Source organism: Fusarium fujikuroi, chromosome FFUJ_chr06 (genome assembly GCF_900079805.1).
Source record: "Fusarium fujikuroi IMI 58289 draft genome, chromosome FFUJ_chr06".
Classification (NCBI taxonomy): Eukaryota; Fungi; Ascomycota; class Sordariomycetes; order Hypocreales; family Nectriaceae; genus Fusarium; species Fusarium fujikuroi.
Window position 1 is genome coordinate 1,786,289 of NC_036627.1, and position 21,320 is coordinate 1,807,608.

At 49.5% G+C, this 21,320-nt stretch overlaps 5 protein-coding genes; 3 read left to right on the top strand and 2 right to left on the bottom strand.

The window, feature by feature from the left end:
* Nucleotides 1–300: 300 nt before the first annotated feature.
* On the top strand, nucleotides 301–910 carry FFUJ_05898 (uncharacterized protein; the record flags this gene model as incomplete). XM_023579162.1 has 4 exons in its annotated part: nucleotides 301–337; nucleotides 436–547; nucleotides 657–754; nucleotides 810–910. 4 exons carry the CDS (start codon nucleotides 301–303, stop codon nucleotides 908–910), a joined length of 348 nt encoding a protein of 115 aa, XP_023432047.1.
* Nucleotides 911–2,025: 1,115 nt separating this feature from the next.
* Nucleotides 2,026–5,580, top strand: FFUJ_05899 (RAD5-like protein; the record flags this gene model as incomplete). XM_023579163.1 has 2 exons in its annotated part: nucleotides 2,026–5,154; nucleotides 5,212–5,580. 2 exons carry the CDS (start codon nucleotides 2,026–2,028, stop codon nucleotides 5,578–5,580), a joined length of 3,498 nt encoding a protein of 1,165 aa, XP_023432048.1.
* Nucleotides 5,581–5,909: 329 nt separating this feature from the next.
* FFUJ_05900 (related to succinate-semialdehyde dehydrogenase (NAD(P)+)) lies at nucleotides 5,910–7,854 on the bottom strand (the record flags this gene model as incomplete). XM_023579164.1 has 2 exons in its annotated part: nucleotides 5,910–7,677; nucleotides 7,766–7,854. The coding sequence occupies 2 exons, from the start codon at nucleotides 7,852–7,854 to the stop codon at nucleotides 5,910–5,912; spliced, it is 1,857 nt and encodes a 618-aa protein (XP_023432049.1).
* Nucleotides 7,855–8,951: 1,097 nt separating this feature from the next.
* Nucleotides 8,952–13,626, bottom strand: FFUJ_05901 (related to ATPase II; the record flags this gene model as incomplete). XM_023579165.1 has 3 exons in its annotated part: nucleotides 8,952–9,861; nucleotides 9,911–13,110; nucleotides 13,168–13,626. 3 exons carry the CDS (start codon nucleotides 13,624–13,626, stop codon nucleotides 8,952–8,954), a joined length of 4,569 nt encoding a protein of 1,522 aa, XP_023432050.1.
* A 5,665-nt stretch (nucleotides 13,627–19,291) lies between these two features.
* FFUJ_05902 (uncharacterized protein) lies at nucleotides 19,292–21,226 on the top strand (the record flags this gene model as incomplete). XM_023579166.1 has 2 exons in its annotated part: nucleotides 19,292–20,491; nucleotides 20,543–21,226. 2 exons carry the CDS (start codon nucleotides 19,292–19,294, stop codon nucleotides 21,224–21,226), a joined length of 1,884 nt encoding a protein of 627 aa, XP_023432051.1.
* Nucleotides 21,227–21,320: the final 94 nt, after the last annotated feature.

A 21,320-nucleotide genomic window follows, 5' to 3' on the forward strand; every position in this document is an offset into this window, starting at 1 on the left:
TATATATACACGAAAGAGATGTTTGACTTTATCCGTTTTAATTTTCGCCTCTGGGTAACGCTACCGTTGAAGAGCTTCTATAACGTGAAGATTCATGTTCTAGGCACTGTTAATAACTGATTCCTCGACCGTATCTAGGCATATGAAGCCATTTCCTATTTAGGTAGGTCATTTCTACGCCACGCTACCCCACTCAAGGAAGCGCCACAAGCCGTCCCGAGACGACAGGTCGCGCGAGCTCAGAGGTAATTGAGACAACCATTGAACAACCGTCAATCCTCCTCATTCACAGCAGCAAATATGTCGCCTACCAAGGACCCCAGAAGAGTTGACCTGAGTACGATTGCCCTCTAACTCCAAATATCAGTCAATGGCCTCGCACACGAAGCACAATTCAATCTTCACGATTGCGACATGAAGCTGACTGCGTGACAGTCGTCCCTTACCAAGAGCCCAAGAGCTCAGGTGACTCGACCGACCTCTCCTCAACGATGTCTACTACCCTGCCTATGGCTGCTATGTTTACGCGCAACAAAATGGTTGGATGGTACGTTTGCCAAACGAGCCTTGAGAATGCGGAGAAGTGGCGCGATGCGATGCGATGCGACACGAATCGAAGCGAGACGAGGCCGGGTTGCTGACGAAACTTGATATAGGGCGTCAGTTGTCTTCTCTATCCAGAGCTGGCTCGGCGAGAGCGAGGACTCGAAGAAGAACTCCACCACTCCTGGATACTTCTCCGTTGGCATGTCCAGTAAGGCCACCCCTATATCGTTCGAGAATCGAAAATCCGTGCTGACGGGACGCAGTTATGGCTCTTGCTGTTACTTACCTCCCTATGTTCCTCCCTCCCGTCGGTGGCAAGCAGGCCTCTGGCACCGAGGCCCCTGCTCCTGTCCCTCTCGCATAGTGGCCAAAGAGGTCGAGCTGTATACAACGGGAGGACTTGCGGAATGGAAAACCACCCTTAATTATTGCTGAGCGTTATCATTTTCTAGGTTCCAAATTGATCCGTACTCTGGGTGGGAATTGATGGACAGGATATCTGTATTATGAGTTCTTGTAAGAGTGAGCGAGTTTTCAAGTCTGAAGAATTCTGCATCCTTCACCCCAATCTCACGAACGATGACAGCCTGATTTCGTTCTACATAATGTGATTGTCGATGACTTCAATGCTATCCGGGAGTGAAAATGGATCAGAAGTGCGCATATTGGTCTTGATGGAAGCGCAACTATCATCATCACCTGGGCTGTTTGGTGTCAATGGTTTGGTTATTGCATACACCTCCAGTGCCTCTCCTTCACAAATCTCAAAGGCAATGAGTGACATTAAGTTTCGGGTGGAAAAGACATGAGTAAATGGTTAGATGATGCTTTCATATTGATAAATCAAAGGCACACTGTGAAGAGTACGTAATAAAGATCATGACTGTGTTACGCACTCAAATTTATGAGAACGAGGTTTCAGGCTGTAAAACGCTAAGGATGGCTCCTTATTGGTGGATGTTACTGATTGCATAAGATAATTTATGAGCAGGGTCTAATGACAGTGGAAGGAGAAGGGGACCTACACCTCAGTCTCAGGGAGCAAGAAATCATCGAGTCTCAATATTACCTTAGATGTCAAAATAAACTCAGCAAAAGGTATCCTAAATCTGGTCTAAATTTATACCAAGTTACCTAAATCTTTTTATCATCTGAGGTCAAGGTCCGAAGTTTTCTTTCCTCCCTAACTACCATAGCTGCAGTACTCCGTACCGCGGGGCTACCTGCTACACAGTGCTTTACGCGGGCCACGTATAGAGGGGTTGTGAGCTAGTGACATAAATATCAGACATACCATCCACCAAAGCTCGGACTGTTCAAGGCTCATTATTATGACACCCTCAATCCGTTGCCGGGGCAATTCATTATGTCATTTTTTGGACGATACCGAAACGATACACTCATGCAGAGTCCCTTGTACTCAACGGCTTCACCAAGCTGCACATACCCTCCCGACGACACTTACCGCCCGGCGTTTGAATGAAGGACCCTGACGACCTTTCAAACTGGTCGCCCAAAAAACATATCAGTAAACCAAAGCCCGGTGGTTGCTTTGCATTTAAACCACAAACGACCCTCTCATCAAAACAACAACCTGACTTCTCCAAACTTGGCCCAAGCCATACCCATACCCATACGCATTCCAAGACACGTCTCAGCGATTCTACTGCTCTTCGAGACCTTGGCACCATGGTCAACGAGCGGGCGCCTCCCAAGGTGCCTCTAAACTCCATCAATCCGAATGGAGAAAACACATCCCGCGAGTTGTCTCCCGACGATGATATCACTGCCCTTGTCCGTGGTATGAGCTCGCTCAAAGGCAAGGTTCGGGGAGACATGAGCGACCCCTTTAATCCCGCCGACGCAACCAACACGCCCACATTCGGTCATCCTACCAAGATGATGTCCTCTCGTAAGCAGAGAGCAGACCCTTTCATACGGCAGAAGACACGACCGGAACACCACCTCGATAGTCGAAGCAGCAACAGCAACAACGGTGCTAGAATCACAGGCCCCCGAGGCCCGGTATACCAGGATCGAAGACCACCACCAATGCCCATGTTCAGCTCGAATGCACCCTCTGCACCACCAGTTGCATCCTCATATGCGCCAGCAAGACATTACGGAGAGGAGACTTTCTACACAGATCCTGCCAAGGCGAGTGCTGATTTGAAGGCTTTGCTTGAGGGTGGCATGGAGGAGGGCGAAGAGGAGGGTGGAGAACAAAGCCAAGCTGATCGCCCAAAGACATCAGAAGATCCAAAGGATGCCAAAGACGGCACAGTGGATGGTCTCAAGGTCAAGCTACTACCTCACCAGGTCGAAGGAGTTGAGTGGATGCGCGGACGAGAACTTGGCCCTGTGAAGCGAGGAAAGGTCCCCAAGGGAGGCATTCTCGCCGACGACATGGGTCTTGGAAAGACTCTTCAGACCATTTCACTTATCCTCACCAACCAAAAACCAGCCAAGGACGCACCTGGATGGAAGAAGCACTTTGAGAAGATCGAAAAGACAACTCTGGTGGTGGCGCCACTTGCTTTGATTCGACAATGGGAACACGAAATTAATGATAAAGTGGAAAAGACCCATGGCCTCAAAGTCTGCGTACATCATGGACCGAACCGTACGAAGCGATTTAAGGAGCTTGCTCTCTATGATGTTGTCATCACAACTTATCAAATCCTGGTCTCTGAACATGGCAATTCCTCAGATGCCGAGAATGGGTTGAAAGCGGGATGCTTTGGTTTGCACTGGTGGCGAGTCGTTCTCGACGAAGCCCATACAGTCAAAAATCGCAATGCAAAGGCTACCAAGGCTTGCTACGCCCTCAACTCTGAATACCGATGGTGCTTGTCTGGTACACCTATGCAGAACAACCTCGATGAACTCCAGTCCCTTGTCAAATTTCTTCGCATTCGACCCTACGACGATCTCAAGGAGTGGAAGGAGCATATTGATCTACCCCTGAAGAATGGCCGCGGTCACATCGCCATCCGCAGACTACACAGTCTTCTCCGATGCTTCATGAAGCGAAGAACCAAAGAAATCCTCAAGGAAGCTGGAGCACTTAACCCTGGTGGTAAGCCTTCCGCCGAGGGTGAGGGGTCCTCAACAGGCTTCAAGGTCACCGAACGAAAGGTTGTTACTATATCGACTGCATTGTCACCTGCAGAGCGCAAGTTCTACGATCGATTAGCTGCTCGAGCAGACCGAAGTATCGAGCAGATGATGCAAGGCAAAGTCAACTATGCCAACGCTTTGACCCTGCTGCTCCGCCTACGCCAGGCCTGCAATCATCCCAAACTGGTTGAGGGCAAGCTGGAGAAGGACAAAGATGCAATGTCTACAGACGCTACCCAGAAGACCCAGGATACGGACATTGATGCCATGGCTGACATGTTCGCTGGTATGGGCATCGTTTCTAGGGACTGTAATATTTGTGGGCGAGGCTTGAGTCACGAAGACAATAAGTCAGGCAAAGACATCTGCTCTGACTGCTACGATGACCTAGCATATTTCAACAACCACGAAAGGCCAGAGCGGTCAGAGCGATCCGAGAAGCCCAAGAAGCCCAAGGACAAGAGCAGGAAGAAAGACAAGAAGAAGGAAATTGTTGACGAAAAAGTCATTGACAGGCAAATTGTTGAAGTTGATGATGATGAAGATGACGACGATGAGTCCCCTAAGAAGCCCTCGGGGCGACCTCGCCACCGAAACACGGTAGTTGACAGTGATGACGAGGACGCAGAGTCCCCAAAGAAGACAGCTCGCCAGCCTCGGAATCGCAACGCCATCGTTGACAGCGATGATGAGGAAGAAGAGGCGGAAGGCTCATGGCTTGTGCCCGAGGATCAGCGGGGCTCCATACATCTGGGAGAGGCTGGTGGCGAAGAAGATGAGAATGCCGAGGGTGGAGGCGACTGGATTGGCTCCGATGACTCAGAAGATGAAGAGAGTAAGGTTGAAGACAAGAGCAACTTGAGCAGCTTCATTGAGAACGACGAGAGTAAAGGGAACGTGGCTTCTGACTCTGATGACTCCTTGGCGTCCTTGACAGATATCACAAAGCGCATGGCTGCCCAGACGCTGGACGATGGGCCGTCTCATGCAGCTGACACCACAAAAGCAGGCACAGATGCTGATACTACGGCCGCCGATACTACTGCTGCTAATACGACAGCTATTTCTAGATCATCAGCCTCAGATTCAGGGTCTGACTCTGACTCTGATGAATCAGATGTCTCGTCTGAAGAAGACGATAGTATTTTCTATCCGTCCCGCGATCCCAACTCCCCTCAAGTTCTCGCTTCTTCCAAGATTCGAGAGCTCATCAAGATTCTTCAGGGCGAAGTCAAGGAGCACAAGTTCATCGTCTTCTCCCAGTTCACTTCTATGCTTGATCTTGTTGAGCCTTTCTTCCGCAAGGAACGGTTCCGCTTTGTCCGTTACGATGGCAGCATGAAGAACGATCAGCGCGAAGAAAGCCTACGAAAGTTAAGGGGCGATCCTCAGACCCGCATCCTGCTGTGTAGTTTGAAGTGCGGTAGTTTAGGACTCAACCTCACGGCAGCGACCCGAGTTGTCATCCTCGAGCCCTTCTGGAACCCGGTATGCTCTCCTATTCTTAATCCCCTTTCCACATAACTATTCTAACTTCTTTGCTAGTTTGTCGAAGAACAGGCCATTGATCGTGTCCATCGTCTGACCCAGACAGTCGATGTGATCATCTACAAGCTCACAGTCGCTCAGACTGTCGAGGAGCGTATCCTTGAGCTGCAGGAGAAGAAGCGCGAGCTGGCCGAGCAGGCCATCGAGGGTGGCATGCGTAAGGAGGCTCTCAAGCTCGGCATCAATGAGATCATCAACCTCTTCAAGCCAGGATCTTCGGAGAACCCAGTTGTTATTGGCGCTGATCCCTCCGCTGTCGGCAACGAGAGCTTCAATGGCAACGAGCGTAGAACTGCGGCTTCATCGCAGAGACGGCCAGGGCGGCCTAGAAAGGAAGAGAGTGAGGTGTATGGTCGACGATGGTAAAGCAGTTGCTTGCTGTAGACATTGACGATGAGATGGTCATGGTTGGAAAAGGTGTTTAAGAAGGCTCAGGATTTATGACATGGCGCAATGAATTATTCTTTATTTTGGCATTAGCGATATTATTTGTTAACTCGCATGTCCTGACCAGATAACAGATCGGACAATATTATCTACATTTTTTAATCACCTGATCTGCTCATAGCTCATGAGAATTATGCTCATCCTGTGCCTCATTGCACTCCAGCCGAGACATGCATGTCCTGGCCTGGCCTGGCATCCTGTATGCGTCTTCAGTCTTTTTTATCTCTTCCAATCTCTATGGTTCTTATCTACATGTTTCTGAGAATGTTGCCGAGACCCTTGAGCTTTCTCAAGGGAGCTCCATAGCCCAGCTCCACAACACCATGTGTGAACTTCCAGCTATCGGGCTGACTCTTGATAGGGTACTGTACTGGGGGAGGGATACCAGTACGGATGCCCAGCCAGCCGAAGCGGTCCTCACAAATGGCCTTCATGTTGCAGAGTCCGCGTAGACCTTCTTCGCCTGCAAAACGGCCGTAACCAGAGCCACCAACACCACCAAAGGGCAACTGGACGGCGTAGTAGACGGCGAAGTCATTGACGGCGACCATGCCGGCGCGGAGGCCCTTGACGATGGGCTGTAAGTTGGGATCACGCTCGGAACCATGAACAGAGGCACCGAGGCCAAAGTTGGGGGCGTTAGCAATGGCGAGGATATCTTCAGGGGATGATGACTTGGCGCGGAGCAGGGTAAGAACAGGAGCGAAGCACTCATTTTGTGCAATACGCATGTCGGGGGTAACGTCGGCAAGGAAAGTTGGCTGGAAATAGTGGCCAGTGGGATATTCAGGATGGTTGTAGCGTTTGCCACCAGCAAGGAGACGGGCTCCTTGGGCGACAGCCTCAGCGATGAGTTCCTCGAGGCGGTCAAAGGAGGCGTCAGAGATCATGGCACCGACATCGGCCTCAGGGCCCAGGCGTAAGGCGTTGACGCGAGGAGCAAGCATTTCGACAAGCTTATCATGAATTGCACGAGGGGCGATGACTCTCTCGATACCAATACAGTTCTGGCCAGCGGCTTGAAAGGTTCCGCGGAGAATGACTTCGGCGATGCGCTTGAGGTCTCGAGAAGCAGAGTCGAGAATAATGAAGGGGTCCTTGCCACCAAGCTCTGCGACAACAGGAGTAAGGCTCTTGGCCGCGCTAGCAGCAACATGATGGGCGACAGACTGAGAACCGATGAAGGTGATGTGACTGATACCAGGATGTGAAGTAAGATGGCCGGCGGTTTGAGGCCAGCATACGACAGTCTGAACAAGCTGAGGATCATGACCATGGGCAATGAGAGCGCCACGAGCGATGTTGGTGAAGTACTGGCTAGACCAAGCAGTCTGCTCAGAAACCTTGACAAGAATACCGTTACCAGAGAAGAGGGCGCTGATGACGGGACCGATGAAGTTGTGGAAGGGATAGTTCCAGCTGACAAGAGCAGCAACAACACCGAGAGGTTCATAGTGGACAGTGTTGCGCTTGTACATCATGAGAAAGTTGGTAGGACGACGAGACGGCCGCAGCGCAGCTTCACCATGGTCGAGAGTCCACTTGAGCTTCTCAGCTGTGACAAGAATCTCTCCCAACTGAGCATCCACCATAGTCTTTCCGCTGTCCAAGCAAGCAATCTTGACAATGTCCTCGGCATTGTCGAGAACGTGCTGCAGCAGCGAGCGCAACACAGCCCGGCGTTCCTCGAAGGTTGTCTCAGCCCATACCTTCTGCGCAGCCGCGGCGGCGACAACCGCTCGATCGATAGCAGCAGGTGTAGAAGGATTGATTTGTCCTAGGAACTGGCCAGTAGCTGGTGCATAGCATTGAACGGCTGAGCTGCCAGAGACCCTGACTGAAGGGGCATCGACGGTGGAGTAAGGCTCGGGGATCTTGGGCGTGGGAACGGTAAACTTGCGAGGACGGCCGGTGGCTGCTTTGATAGAGGCTGTAGCGATAGCGTTTGTGAGGCGGAGAATTAGAGTTGCAACGACAATGGCAGCGACTGTCCCGACGGCAGAGACTGTAGATTGCCTGTGAGGAGTGAATTAGCTTGTAGGTCACGATCAATGGGCTCGTTGCTAAAGGATAGCATGACATGACATGACATAACATAACGTACGAGATGTTGTGCTCTGCAGCAAACTCATTGCACCTCCGCCAAGCGGTAAGGAGCAATGGTTCTTGATTGTCCATTGCAGATTCTGACATGATCAATTCGTCTCTTCCGCAGAAATTGTACGTCCCCTTTGTATCATGCGACAGCTGGAGATGGTTCAGGTCGGATGGTGGGTGTGTTATTTAAAGTGGGAGCTGGAGTCTGAGATCCCCTTCTTCTTAGGTTGAATTGATGGATTGGGTACGTACTGGAGCTAGTTTCAGGGACCTTCCATTCACTGTTCCTGCCAAGCCTTGACCGCCAAGGGAAACGACCCGCCGTATTCGTACTCGCCCTGAATGTGACTGTGAGGCTCATCAACTCGAACCATAAAGCAACATCAGACCAGTCCACAGAGAATGAGTGTCATATAAAGTCAACACCACCAGCATCAAGGGACTCGGATTCGAATTCGAACTTGAGGTTGAATTTGCATATCGTCTTATTGATTTTCGTCTCTGGTCTCCAAAAGGAGATGACAACTTGATTATATAACCGCTTTCTTATTTACAGCATCAACACTGCTGTCTTCTCCCACTCTTTCTGTCCGTCTGTCTTTCAAGCTCGCTTCCTCACCTGTGACATCCTCTCCAGCCTCAATCAGCCCGTCTCCTCGTCTCGCTATTCTCCCTCCCTCTCTTCGACAGCGCAATAATGAAATGTATCTTCGTCAGAGAATGGGTTTGCTGCTTTCCAGCTCTAAGGATGCTAAAAAGAAAAGTGTGAAACAACATGGGAGATGAAGGAAGACTAAAAGTGATAGTACCGAAGCCACCAAAGAATCAAATCAATTCATACAAGAAAACAAAAACCCCCTTTTGCATTTCCCCTTATAACGCCCTGCGTGTGTAAAAGCAAACCTCCTAGCCCAATGCAGTTGAAGCATAGGGGGTATTATAAAATAGATAAAAACCAATTCGACCTCGTTGCCTTCGTTGCGTGCTAAAGCGCATGAGCATACAAAGACCGCGGAAAGCAACTCATAGATCGCTCATGCTGATCGTAAGTGCATCACTGGCCGTCTGAGGCCTGGGATATCAAAAGCAAGGAAAGGTCGAAAGAAACAAAACTCGGCACCGGGTCCGCAGAGCCGTGTGGTCGGCAATAGTCGAGTTGGGCATCATGTACAGCGAGATGCAAAGGGCCGGAATCATATGTTGGCACTCTTAGTCAACGAAAGTCCTCTAAGTCGAGGGCGGAATCGACCTCCTTGCGATTGACTTGACTCGATCCTTGAGAGTCGCGCTGCCGATGTGAAGTCGTTGCTGGCTTCAAAGCTGGGTCTCACCCTGTCCATCGAGGCTCGCATACGGTCGTATGATGGTCGTGCTCGGTCAATCGATGGCCGGGCTTGCATTGGTACATCCAACGATATGCGATGCGCCGTGTAATTGGTCGAGTCGCTGCCATTTTGGCTGTGTTGATTATATGTCGTGGTTCGTGTTGCTGTTGACGGAGGGTAAATAGGCCGTAGATCCTCATCAACACTTCCATAAGCCACGTGCTTGGGCATCTTCTTTGACCTCCTTGAGCTCTTGGATGACTTGGACTTATCACTCTTGGTATCTGCAGTGAGAGGATCACTGGTCTCTTCAGCCTGGTAGAGGTGTGCGAATTTACCCATTCGTTCCTGCTCACGAATGATGTCAACATCGTAAGGCCAGTACACTTTCTGAAGAGCCTTGATAGCAAATCGTGGGAAGAGGCATATGACAGGTACAAGGAAGAAACATGCCCAGAAGGTTGCCTCTCCATATACCTGTGCAGCAGTACCATAGAAGAATGCTGACGAGGTGAAGGAAGTGTACACTCCAGTCCAGAAGAAAATGAATACATCAGAGATGACAACAATGAGCACCATCAACCAATCCCAGCGATAGGTGTTGATCAAAATGTACATGTTGATCGTGATGACGGCGGGGTGAGCAACATAGGCGCCAAAGCGAAGACGGTCCTCGACGCCAAGACCGTTGCCAGTCAAGAAGGTACCAGGCATAAACAGAAGGTACGGAATGAAAAAAACCATGATGGACTGATAAACACCATCAATCATGTAGAGCCTTTAGCAGATTTAGCACAGAGCATCGATATCAAGGACAGTTTACTTACCAGAACTTGAGCTGGGTCCACTCCAGTCGCTCGATACCTCGTCGGTAGAGCTGAGGAACAGCCAACGATACCTTGTCAGACACGTCCTGATCCAGAACACCCATAATAGCGACAGGGACCGAAGTGAAGAAGAGGTTGAACATGAGAATATACGTGTAGTCGAAGAGATAGGTCATATCCATGTCACAATAGATCTCGTACCAGAAAATGGAGAAGGTCCACACCATGTTCTTGTAAAAGAAATTGCTGATACTCTCTGCCAGACGCCGGTACGACCATCGACCATGGACAAGCACCAGTCTCTGAAGGAATCGGAATTGAGCAATAGCATAGTCAGAAGACATGGCTGCTTGACGGCCTTCGACACCAGCAATACCGACACCAACATCGGCTTCCTGAATCATGGCAACATCGTTGGCACCGTCACCAATGGAAAGAGTCATAACATCGAGACCGTTCTTGACCATAGCCACAACGGCAGCCTTCTGCGCAGGACTGACTCGACAACAGAGAACCGACTTGCACTGCTTACAGAGCAGGAGAAACTTTTGCTTCAGGCGATCGTTGAGTACCCATCGGAGTGTGAAACCATCGATGACAAGCCCGTGGGTTGGGGCGGGCGGTTCGTGGTTCTTCTTGGCAAGCGCGAGATCATGGTCGCTACCAGTAATACCAAAAGTCTGAAGGTTGTCGTCTAATAGTCTTTCTGCCATATCAAAGAAGGTCTCGTCGGTGATCTCACCTGTCTCGTCCTCGTCGACCTTAAGGTGAATCAATTCCATGTCGTTGTTGAGAAGGTTACAAGAGAAGCCGATGTTAATAGCAGTCTCAACTTTGTCGCCAGTGAGAACCCAAAGCTTGATGCCAGCATTACCCAAGAGAGCGATTGTGTCGGGGACACCATCTTGTAAACGATCCTCGATGGCGGTACCACCAATAAGGTAAAGATCTTGTTCAATCAGCTCGGCCACTGATTCCAGCTTCTCTTCCCGCTCTTCGAGGGCAGATGCAGCTGCATCGTGCTCTTTCTTCCAAGCTCGGTAGTCCTGCTCGGAAACTTCCTTGTGGGCAATACAAAGTGTTCGAAGACCTTCCCGGGCAAACATTTCGAGATGCTCAGCGGTTGTCTTTCTGAGCTCCTTCTGTTCACCTCGTTTAAGGCGGGAGTAGATGATGCTGTCTGCACCTTTGCAGAAGAGAACAATGCGGCCATCAGGCATCCGGACAATTGAACTCATTCGCTTTCGACTAGAGTTGAATTCAAGCGTGTTAAGAATTTGATAATGTCGGTCCTGACCCATGACGTTCAGATTGATGCCTTCACCAGAGCTTCCGAGAACAGTGAAACCCATATCACGAGCAGTAGCAACCAAGGCTTCTTCATCTGGTGACTGCGCCTTAAAAATCATTTTTGGTTTGTCACCATCAACCTTCTCAGCCATCACAGTATGACAGAGAGCCAGGGCTAGCATGAAATACTCATTGGCTGCCTGCTGCTCAGGGCCTGACTCGCCAGCGAGATCGGAAACGAAATCAGGAGCAATGAATGTCAAAGCCTCGTCGTGAAGATATGGATTGTCGTGAATTTTGCGAAGACCAGCAAGCGCCCGGACCTTGGCGTCAGCAATCTCGGCGCGAACCCTCTCTCCTTCCTTCTCAACGTCAATGCCAAGTCGCTTTTGCATTCCTGCCTGAGCTTCCGTGTAAGCTTCTCCATAGGGCTGTCCATTGATCGTTGCCTTCTTGAACTCCATGACGTTTTGTGTGAGAGTACCGGTTTTGTCGGAAAAGATGTATTCGATTTGGCCAACATCGTCCGAAATATTCCATGACTTGGGAATGCACGGTTGATCGATTGGTTCATAGTACATCTCCACATCGCTGTAAATAAAGATAGCCTGCAAGGTTCGCACAATTTCCAGGGTGATATAGAGCGAAATAGGCACCAAGTTCTGGAACAGAATAATGGCAGCCCAGAAAGTGATAAATCCGCTCATAGCCGGTTTGCCACCAATGGATCCGAAGTCGAAGAAGTGAAGAGACGCATCTGTCTTTGCCCATGCCACGCCGTTTATTATAGCGGCGAGCAAACACATGATAAGCAAGATACCAAAGTTACACACGACATTGAAGTTCATCTCTCGAGCAATGCGAGCACGCTTACTAGGAGTGATACCGGCGTTCATCATGATTTTGGTGTCATGTCCGGTATACACAACTACACCAACAATCCACTCAGTATTCCGGAGGTTGCATCCACGTAGGAGGAGGTTGTCTATGGTGATAGGTTCCGTCATATCCTCAGGTTCTTCGTCGAGGTAGCCGGGGACATTCTGCTTCCACTTGATGGCGCCGTTATACTTGTAGAGGTTTGGTTGAGGTCCTTCGCTTTCGATCACAAACTCTGCACGTTCGCAGTCTCTAGCATGCTTTAGACCTCGGCCGCAACGTAAAGCCTGGCGGACTTTCAGGTTAGTTTCGCCATCCAGATTCTTGGTTTCGACATAGCAACCTCCATCAGGATCGGAGGTTGATAGGATGATGACATCGGCGGGCAATTCTTCGTCATTATATATACGAACGAAATCGCCAACGACGAGACTCTTCCAGGTATCCTTTTGAAATCGGGCACCGGATGGGGGATGGTTGTAGTTGATGACATCAGACTTCATCTGCGATAAAGCTGCTGCGCGCTTGGCATCTTGCTGGTCGGGCATCTCAAATTGTGCAGGCGTGGCCTGAGGTGAGGGCGATGGAACAGGAGTCATCTGAATGTCCTCTCGGGCAGACATGAAGGACTCGCGGCCAGTGAAAGGCGATGCAATGGACTGTCGCATGGACTGACGAGTTCGGTGCGTCTCAACTGAAGGCCGAGGCGCATCATCCTCCGCAGGGCTGGCCTTCCGCTTTGCCCTCTCCTCCTTCGCCTTCTTGGACCACAGAGATTGAGTTGCTCGCCAAATAGAACCGAAGAATTTCGAGTTGGCCTTCTTGAATTGACGCCACATGGAAACGTCACCCTCCATAACATTGACGTTGTTCCAGTTTCGTAATCGGTGGACAGGAGCATTGTTGAGTTCGATGTCGAGAATAGTTCGTCGGTAGTCTTCGATGGCATCCTTGATAGCAGTTACTGCAATAATGAAAATCAACGGAACGGCGTTGAGACCTGGATTGACGCCACCAAAAATGGGAAAGATCTATTTAAAGGTTAAGGGTGACTCGCGGGAGTAAAGGGGGGCGGATGGTTAACTTACGACCAGGATAACCAAGAACAAGAAGAATATATTAGCAACATTGTGGAATTGGAACCACAAGTTTTTAGGAACGAATGATAGAGGGGTATATTTGGCCGTTCGGATTTTATTTCGTGTGAAGACTTGAGTGGGATGGCCGTTCTCATCCAAAAGCTCTTCAGGCAGTGGCTGGTTAAAGAACAAGGTGCGGTTCTCGTGATCTTCGTCCTCCTCACCACCATTCTGGTCTTCGGGGTTCGCTTGGGGCGGTTGGCCATCGTCACCGTGAGGGTCGGATCCGTCGGAGGGGGGGTTCTTCTCATTGGAACCTGTCTTCCTATGTCCCATACGTTCGAGCAGAGAATTGCGTTTGTTGTTACTACTGTTGACACTCTTTCTTTGTGTGGCCCATCGCGATCTTTGGGTAGCACTGAGGGCCTGCGGATCAAGGTGGCCGTCAGAGGTTGTTGTTGTGGTCATGATGAAGTCGCGGGCAAGCGCCCGATCGGCCCCTCGATGCCAGCCAGATTGGGGAAACTGAAGAAGTCCAAGTCGGAGTCGAGAGAAGCGAGAGGCGTCTGATTAAGCGTATATGGTACAGAGTCGAAGTGAATGGAGCAGGTACAATTGAAGCAACACCAGCTGCTCGTCAAAGATTACTATTGGCGGCGACAATGTGATAAAGTCGAGTTTGAAACGGCTTCGCCAGGACCGTTTGAAGATCGTCGAAACGGTACAAGAAGGTGAACGTGGAGAGAGTAAAGGTAAGGTTGTTGATGGTCGAGATGGGACTGACGAGAAGAACGGGCTGGCTGGAAGAAGGTACGGTACAAGGGGAATTGAATTGTGTAAGCAAAGGCAATGGGCAATGGAAAGAACGGGGCGGCAAGGGAAAAAAGCTACGGTGGACTTTGGAGAGACGAGAGACCCTCCCCGGGCCCCGTCCCGTCCGCCAGTTAAAGTGAGTGGCCGCCCGAGAGCCTGAGACTCTAGCACTCTGGGATGGCCATTTCTGGGTGGTACCCGCTCGAGACAAGCGCTGGGACTTGCTGACGAGCGCTGCTGAAGGGAAATGGGCAGTGGAGAGTGGGTGTCGGGGGCGTGGGTCGCAGGCTTTCCTCTGGGTGGGTGTGCGTGGGGAGTCTTGATCCCGGCCCATCCGACGCACTCTTTCATCTGCCCGGAATGTACCCCCTAAGTACTCATGGATCTGCTCCTGCATAGGTACTAAGGTACAGACATATTGGATCCTGTAAATGCTTGCATTGGGATTCTCACGATTGCGATGCGCTGTCTCGCATTGTGTACTAACCAATGCCTAGCAGCTAAGCTTCTTTGCAGTGCTTACATACCTACCTACACTCTACCTTGCCTTGAAAGCCTCGACAAGGCGGTGTTGTCGCATTGCTGGTATACATTCAATGTCATCATCCATCCATTAAACCGCATCACGAACAAAATGTCTTCTACTCATCGGGCTCTAGGCTTAACACGGTACTTCCGGGCATCTGTCATACCTCACATGCCGATTGAACTTAGTACTGTACTCCCTGGTTCTCATCATGATAGTTTCTCAGCGGTACGGATAGGCAACGGTCAAAATCCAATGAAACCTATGGATCTCCCGCCTCCCAGCGACCTGCAGGGCCTACTAACGCCGGCGCCACGGTTCTAACTGAAGTCGCCGGGAATTTCGACTGTGTTGTACTGCTCTCAGCAGCTAGGCGGTAGAACTATCTTGGTCTAACGTGGATAGATCAGTCATACCTCAGCCCTGGGAACACGGGCGGCTCCCTCGGGCATTCAATGCGTGCGTCTCGCGGCGTAGTCGGCCGCTACATATCTCCGACACTCCTGGTTTTTTTTTTTTAATTCAACATTTGGAGTTGGAGAGGATGAGAAGCTCCAACAGAGTTAGCCAGGGGTCTATTTATTTATCTTAACACGACCACAACACAACCAACTGCGCTGCAACGGTTTCCTAGTACCAAACATGCACTGAACACTTCCACTATATCTGCATCTTTCTAGGAACTCCGTGACCTAGCTTCGAATAAATCACTCCGCCCTTTGTGAGCTTTGTTAATACGGAGTAGCTTGCTGCGATCTATTGCTGCATACGCCTCCAGCTGGCATTTACTGCCCCCCTTGAAAAATCAACCAACCAACCCCTTGCAAAGGGGGAAACTTACAATAGGTCGCGCCTAAGATTTGCCAAGGATATAATCAAGTCAATCGCGACCCTGGGTATCCGATGCGTGTTTTCTGTCAAGATTCGTTAGTCTCGCACGAACCATTGTGAGTTTTGAGGGTTTTGAGTACCCGAACTTTATGTGTACCTATGTCCATGGATGGAAGCTCCGGCTCCGTCGCCTCCGTGGATGGACTCCGCATACGGACATTTCACCACACCCTTCCGGCCGTGACCATTGTCATCGCAACCAAAGATATCAATAGCGTACATCTTAAAAATCGGATAAGCTTCTATTCGTTGTAGCCATCACGACTAGTCCCTAAGGGTCAAATATGGTGGCTACTTGTCGAGACCGTCATCAATGGCTTTGAATTCCCTTTGGATCATGTAAACCGAAAAAGAGCGGGGTTCCTCTGAGTAACACCCTTGGTAAATTGTCGACTCTTTTGATCCTCACCGCGTTGGCGACCCTGGACAATCGACCGTAAATAAGTAGATGATTGCAAGCGGTGACTGCACAAATCTCCTGACGAGGGGTCAGGGGATGGCCGCGCAATATGTACTGTACCAGCATAGGTAGTACGGAGGTTCGTCTCAAAAGTATTTGCCTAAGATAACTTACGCCACAATTGCTAATCCCTGTCAGGTACAGAGGTATACAAGAGATAAGACAGCTTACAGAGGGACTGCCCTATTAAACCCCTATAGTTATAGGGCATTTAGGGAGAATCTTTAAGTATTTTACTGGTTAAAACTGCTATAATTTAATTAGAATCAGTATCTATTATCTTGCTAGATGTATTTCTGGTATCTTATCAAAGGTGGGTCTCTTAGCCACAGTCTTCTTCGGCAAAGACTTTTGAGACGAACCTCCGTAGTAGGAAATCAGAACAGAAGATACCTACGTAGGTAGCAAGTTCTCCAGGAAACTTGTAGGTAGCAGTTGCAATGTTTCAAGACGGGATCCTCCACTCTTTTATTTACCTATCCAACCTTGCGTGATGATCTCAATGGTCGCTTGGCGGCATCAAGATCCGGTTTCGCCTCGTCCTCCTTTATTGATGTACAATACCACGCTGTAACGAAGATCCAAGACTGCTTTCTTCATTTACGAGAATATTTACTGTCAAAGTGCGAGAACGGGAGGGTTGTTCCTGGTAGAGAGACACTTGACAGCCTCATAAACAACCGAGGAACAAGCTTCGACCAGATCTTCACGTCCCTGCCTCAGAGAGAGGACCAGCAAGGTTAAGTTATTACTGTATGTATGTAGGATGAGCCCCACGTTGCTTTAATGAATGAATGAATGAATGAAAATCAGCCCCTCATTGGACAGACTTTAGTCGTTGTCTTTTTTGTTTATTCTGTTCCGTTTCCTTTCCTTATCCGCTGCGTCCTATGTTTATTTATTTGCTTACCTAGGTAGGTAGGTACTCTAATATCTAGGTACATTCAGTTCTATTAGATGCCTCTTGGCAGCAAGGCATCCCGGGGTTATACGAGCGCCTTCCTCTCTTGGATGGAAATATAACTTGTCTGTAAACCTCCGCAGGTCCCGTTATGTCCAGATTTTACCTCCGCATTGTCGGGTTCACGGACTTTGCTTACGAGCGAGGAAAAGCGCCACGATATTTCTCCGCCGTCATCCAATGGGACTAACTCATAAGCAGATGCAGACATGACGGATGAATAAAGCAGCATCGGTCGGTCACTTGTAATCAACGGACCGGGCTTACAAACACAGCGGGGTCTACCACTTTCACGAAGCCCATGGAATTAACACATTGCGGTGCTGAGTGCGGCGTTGCCGTGCCTCGAGAGAAGCTATGAACCTCGCCTGGGATACCAAAAAAAAGATTGGTATAAAAGCTAATAGAGTCTCTGTCGACTTTGCCTAATCATTTTTGTCACCTAGAACAGAAATTACAAGTTTTCTTGCCTCTTCTCACGTTAGACGTGCTGCACCACAGGTGACGGATTGCGGTTCCACTTGGTTAGTAGAGATTCGCCATCAAATCTAGGTACGTTTCATCATTCAGCCTGACTCCAAGCTCAATTTGATCAAGCCCAGGTAGGTGTTGGAGATGTGATTTTTTTTCGAGTCTGTGTTATTCCCGTATGAGGATTGACGGGAACACAAAACACACGCTCTGTACGAAGCACTTTGTTTCTTACAGTGCTACATTACACTAACCCAATTGCCCTGATTGCTGCACTGTCCTATCCGACCATTGAAAACCGTGGATGCTTAGCTTGGCTTTCTTACCATTGCATTGTCCTTGGGTAAGGTACATGCAAGTAACAACAGAGACCCATTGTCCCCCTGTCTTGAAGCCTTGTTAGCTCAGCGCCGCTCAGGAACGCGAGTGCCCTTTGCTCCTTGTTTCGTCAACTGGAGAGGACCCTTGCTAGGGGTCTCCTCTCCTGAGCCTACCATCTGCAGGTCCAAATTTCCAGTGACAGGACTCCCCAGGGGTTGCCAAATATCACGGGTAGAACTAGATCGCCAAGATCATATCGACTGGTTGAAATCATCTATATACCTCATGATCGCGGCCGTAAATCTCAAGAATGATAAAATGTCATCGCCTCTGTCAGCTCGTTTTGTTTGTACGACATATAACCATCCGCTCGTAACACCTGAGTCAAACGGTCAACCTCTAATTCTTAATCTGGTGCATTTTTATCAACCCAAGGACTGCCCAGGCTAGAGAGATGGAAGGATCCATAATGATCCATCACTTCTGATCCAACCCTTCAGAAGCAAAGAATGGAACGCGCCGAGCTGGGCTGTGCTGCGTCAGCCTCGGATTGGACGTCTGAGACCGGCTCGCAAATGACCCACTGTCGTATTCAGGCGTCATCATCTAACAAGAAGCAGTTGTATAACAATAACCCGAGCCCTGGACTCCTGTCAGGCTCGGATGCCGAAACCACATCTATCTCAGCTTACACTACAGTCAGCTTGGAGCCTTGGGCGTGTTAGACCTGATCCTTCAACAGCTTCATTACCTTCACCAACATCGACGTTGCACTAAACCAATGCCGAACGAAATAAGGTCTAAGTCAACGTCTTGGGGTCGCATACCAGACACAAGCTTCCAACCCCCGATTTCAATACTGCACTATGATTTGTGCTGTAATAAGAGACGAAATGCTGGAATGAGCGCAGAGGCTCCATTTCCGACGATCGTTCTCCAGCGTTCTCGGCGGTGTTGGCATTAAACGCATAATGAACCCCTTTTCTCGACCACAGTCTGCATGGACGAAACACCCATGTGTCGTTGATAGATTATGAGGCTTGATCCCGCACACGCCGCGTATCTTGGAGCACGAACCAGTGAGCTAAAAACAACAGCATTACGTCTACATCGTGATAAAGGCCTGGTCAATGCTGAGAACTAGAAGATCAATGTCCAAGAGGGGACTCTTCTGGAAACTCTAGTGTAGAGAAAGGGGCCATAGGCCAAGAACTATCGCCATTCCTTTTTCAGTACCTAGCCGCCCATTCTGTAGAGCGCCACATCTAGAAATGGTTACATCTGTAGGGCGAAGTCTGTCAGCGGCCAAGATGCAACCTGTAACTTCTTTAAGATGTCGGTTGTTGTACTAGAGATTGCTCTAACCTAAGCACTAGACACAGTCGCATGATGATTGATGATGCTATTCATATCCGTAACTCATCGCAGTCAGCGTCTAACTCCTTATAGGTAGGAGGCCCCCAGGCAGCCACGGCAGCCACACTTAGTCACCCGCCTCACCCTAGGTACCTCAACGCGTCTCAACCTAAAGCCATTAACGCGGTTAGTATGTCGTAGCTGCATCTTGTACTTCCTTCACACACCCTGTACCTACAGTCATTTTTACAGGTGAAGGTATCAAAACCAGGGGACTCTCCAAATAACCTGCTGCAATTTATAAACTACCGCTGGCTATCGGATCAGATACGCCATGTCTCAAAAGGGTAAAAATGGGAATATTATGAGTTTCTTCAAACCCGTGACAAAGTCACACACACCCAAGGCCTCAAGAATCTCAACACCACAGCCACCTTCATCACCGTTGGAACAAAAGTTGGCGACCCCGGTCAAGAAGACGGCAACAATACCCCGAGACTTTGAGATAAAAGATTCAGACGAAGAAGATGATCTTGGCGCATCCTCAGACGATTCGCTGGAGGATCTGTCCGCTATCCTCGGACGAGGTCGCCCAGGAAAGGCTGCCGGTACCCCTCTTCACAATCCCTTTACGACCCCAAGGGCCAAGAGAACTGCAGTTGAGTTTCCTACGTCCCCATTGGCGATAATGTCCAAGCACAAATTCGACCTCAAAGCTCTTGCAAAGGATGCTAGACAGGATGATGCGACTCATGCAAGTGCCTTAAAGATCAAGGCCCTTTCAACTGCTGAACAGCATGATCAACAAATGACAACAGACGAGACGTCGCGGGATGTGATGGAGGGCATTGTCAAGCATAACACCGGCCAAGATGCCCAGAAAGTTATGAGAGCCGTTCAGAGGTCAGCACCGGGACACTCACAGCTACGATATTGCTTCTTTCGTGAAGGATATACAATACCATCCCCCACAGCTGCCCCCAAAAAGTTTAACAAAGGGCCATGGAGACTGTTGACTCAAGGCGATTACCAGACACGGGAGCAACATCTCGCCTCAGGACTACCTTTTACCCTCTTGCAAATGCAGGGGGAACTCCCGGATGAACTTTTCGAATGGATACTGAGTGAGGTTTGCTCCCAAAAGTCAACCCTTGTCAGAAGAGAATACTGCAACTTGCTCAGCTCGTGCCCAGAAGCAGTTGCGCGCATTGTCACGCCGCGTCGGTTGGAGGAGCTGTTTCGTCGATTTGGTGCTTCTTCTGAGCTTGAACAACAAGACTCTCATTTGAATCTTCTGATACCAAGTGCCGAACCTTATGAAGGACGCGACTGGTCATCTCTCAGCTCCTTCTTATCACTCCTCACGGCCATCTCCCCCTATATGGCCCAGGAGTCAGTTGTCTATGCTTCTCAGACGCTCCTACGTATGTCAATGGACAGATTCTTGATATACGAGATTGATTTATTGGTCACTTACGAAACTTCTATCCATGCCCTTCTCGAAGCTATTCCCCAGCCTGGCTGGGACACATTTGTGAGTTACACTCAAGGCTGGTACACGAGATTCTGACTGACACATATGCAGTGCTCTGAAACATGTACACAACTGCACACATTAGTCAAAGAACAATGTGTGAGGACCAATGCTCTTGCGTGTCTGCCTATCCGCAAAGCTAGATCTCACGAGCTTAGACGGCGACTGGCTATGGTGTTCTTGTTCAACGACCCAAGCTTGGGTCGCTACCATCCCGATGATGTGGTTACTATTCGTGGCGTCATAGCACTCTTGGATCACGAGGACTTCTTTGTCGGGCCCAAGACAGATTTTGCCCTCCTCCAGGCCAACATTTTCCTCATCAACATCGTTGTGGATGACGGGTCATTTGCACTATCCGATGATCTGGAGAAGGAAAAACAGTTCAATAGCGATGTCGACGAGCTTGCAGTCAGACTGAGGGAAATCTGGCGAAAGATCAACGATGCGGGTATGAAAATCGCTCGTACAGAAGCCAAAAGCGTCATAGAATGGGTCCAGCAGCGACTCGCACATTCAGTCCGTACACGCCGAAAGGCGAAGAAGAGCATATTTGACCTGCCAGGTCAGAAAGAGGATCCCTTCCTTCCGAGGCAGCAGAATTATATCAAGAACTTCCTCAAGAAAGCACCACAGAGTGTGCCGGACCAAGTGGCTGAACCATCTCCCACAGAATCAGAGGAGGTCTTCCACGAAGCAGTAGACGCCGATACGATCGTGGTTAAGGTGAAATAAACTTGAGAGCTACAGGGCTAGGCGAAAAGGGTAAAGGCGTGCTGCAATTCACTAGGTACTGTTGTCGCGAGTATTTGAACGTGTAATCAATTCT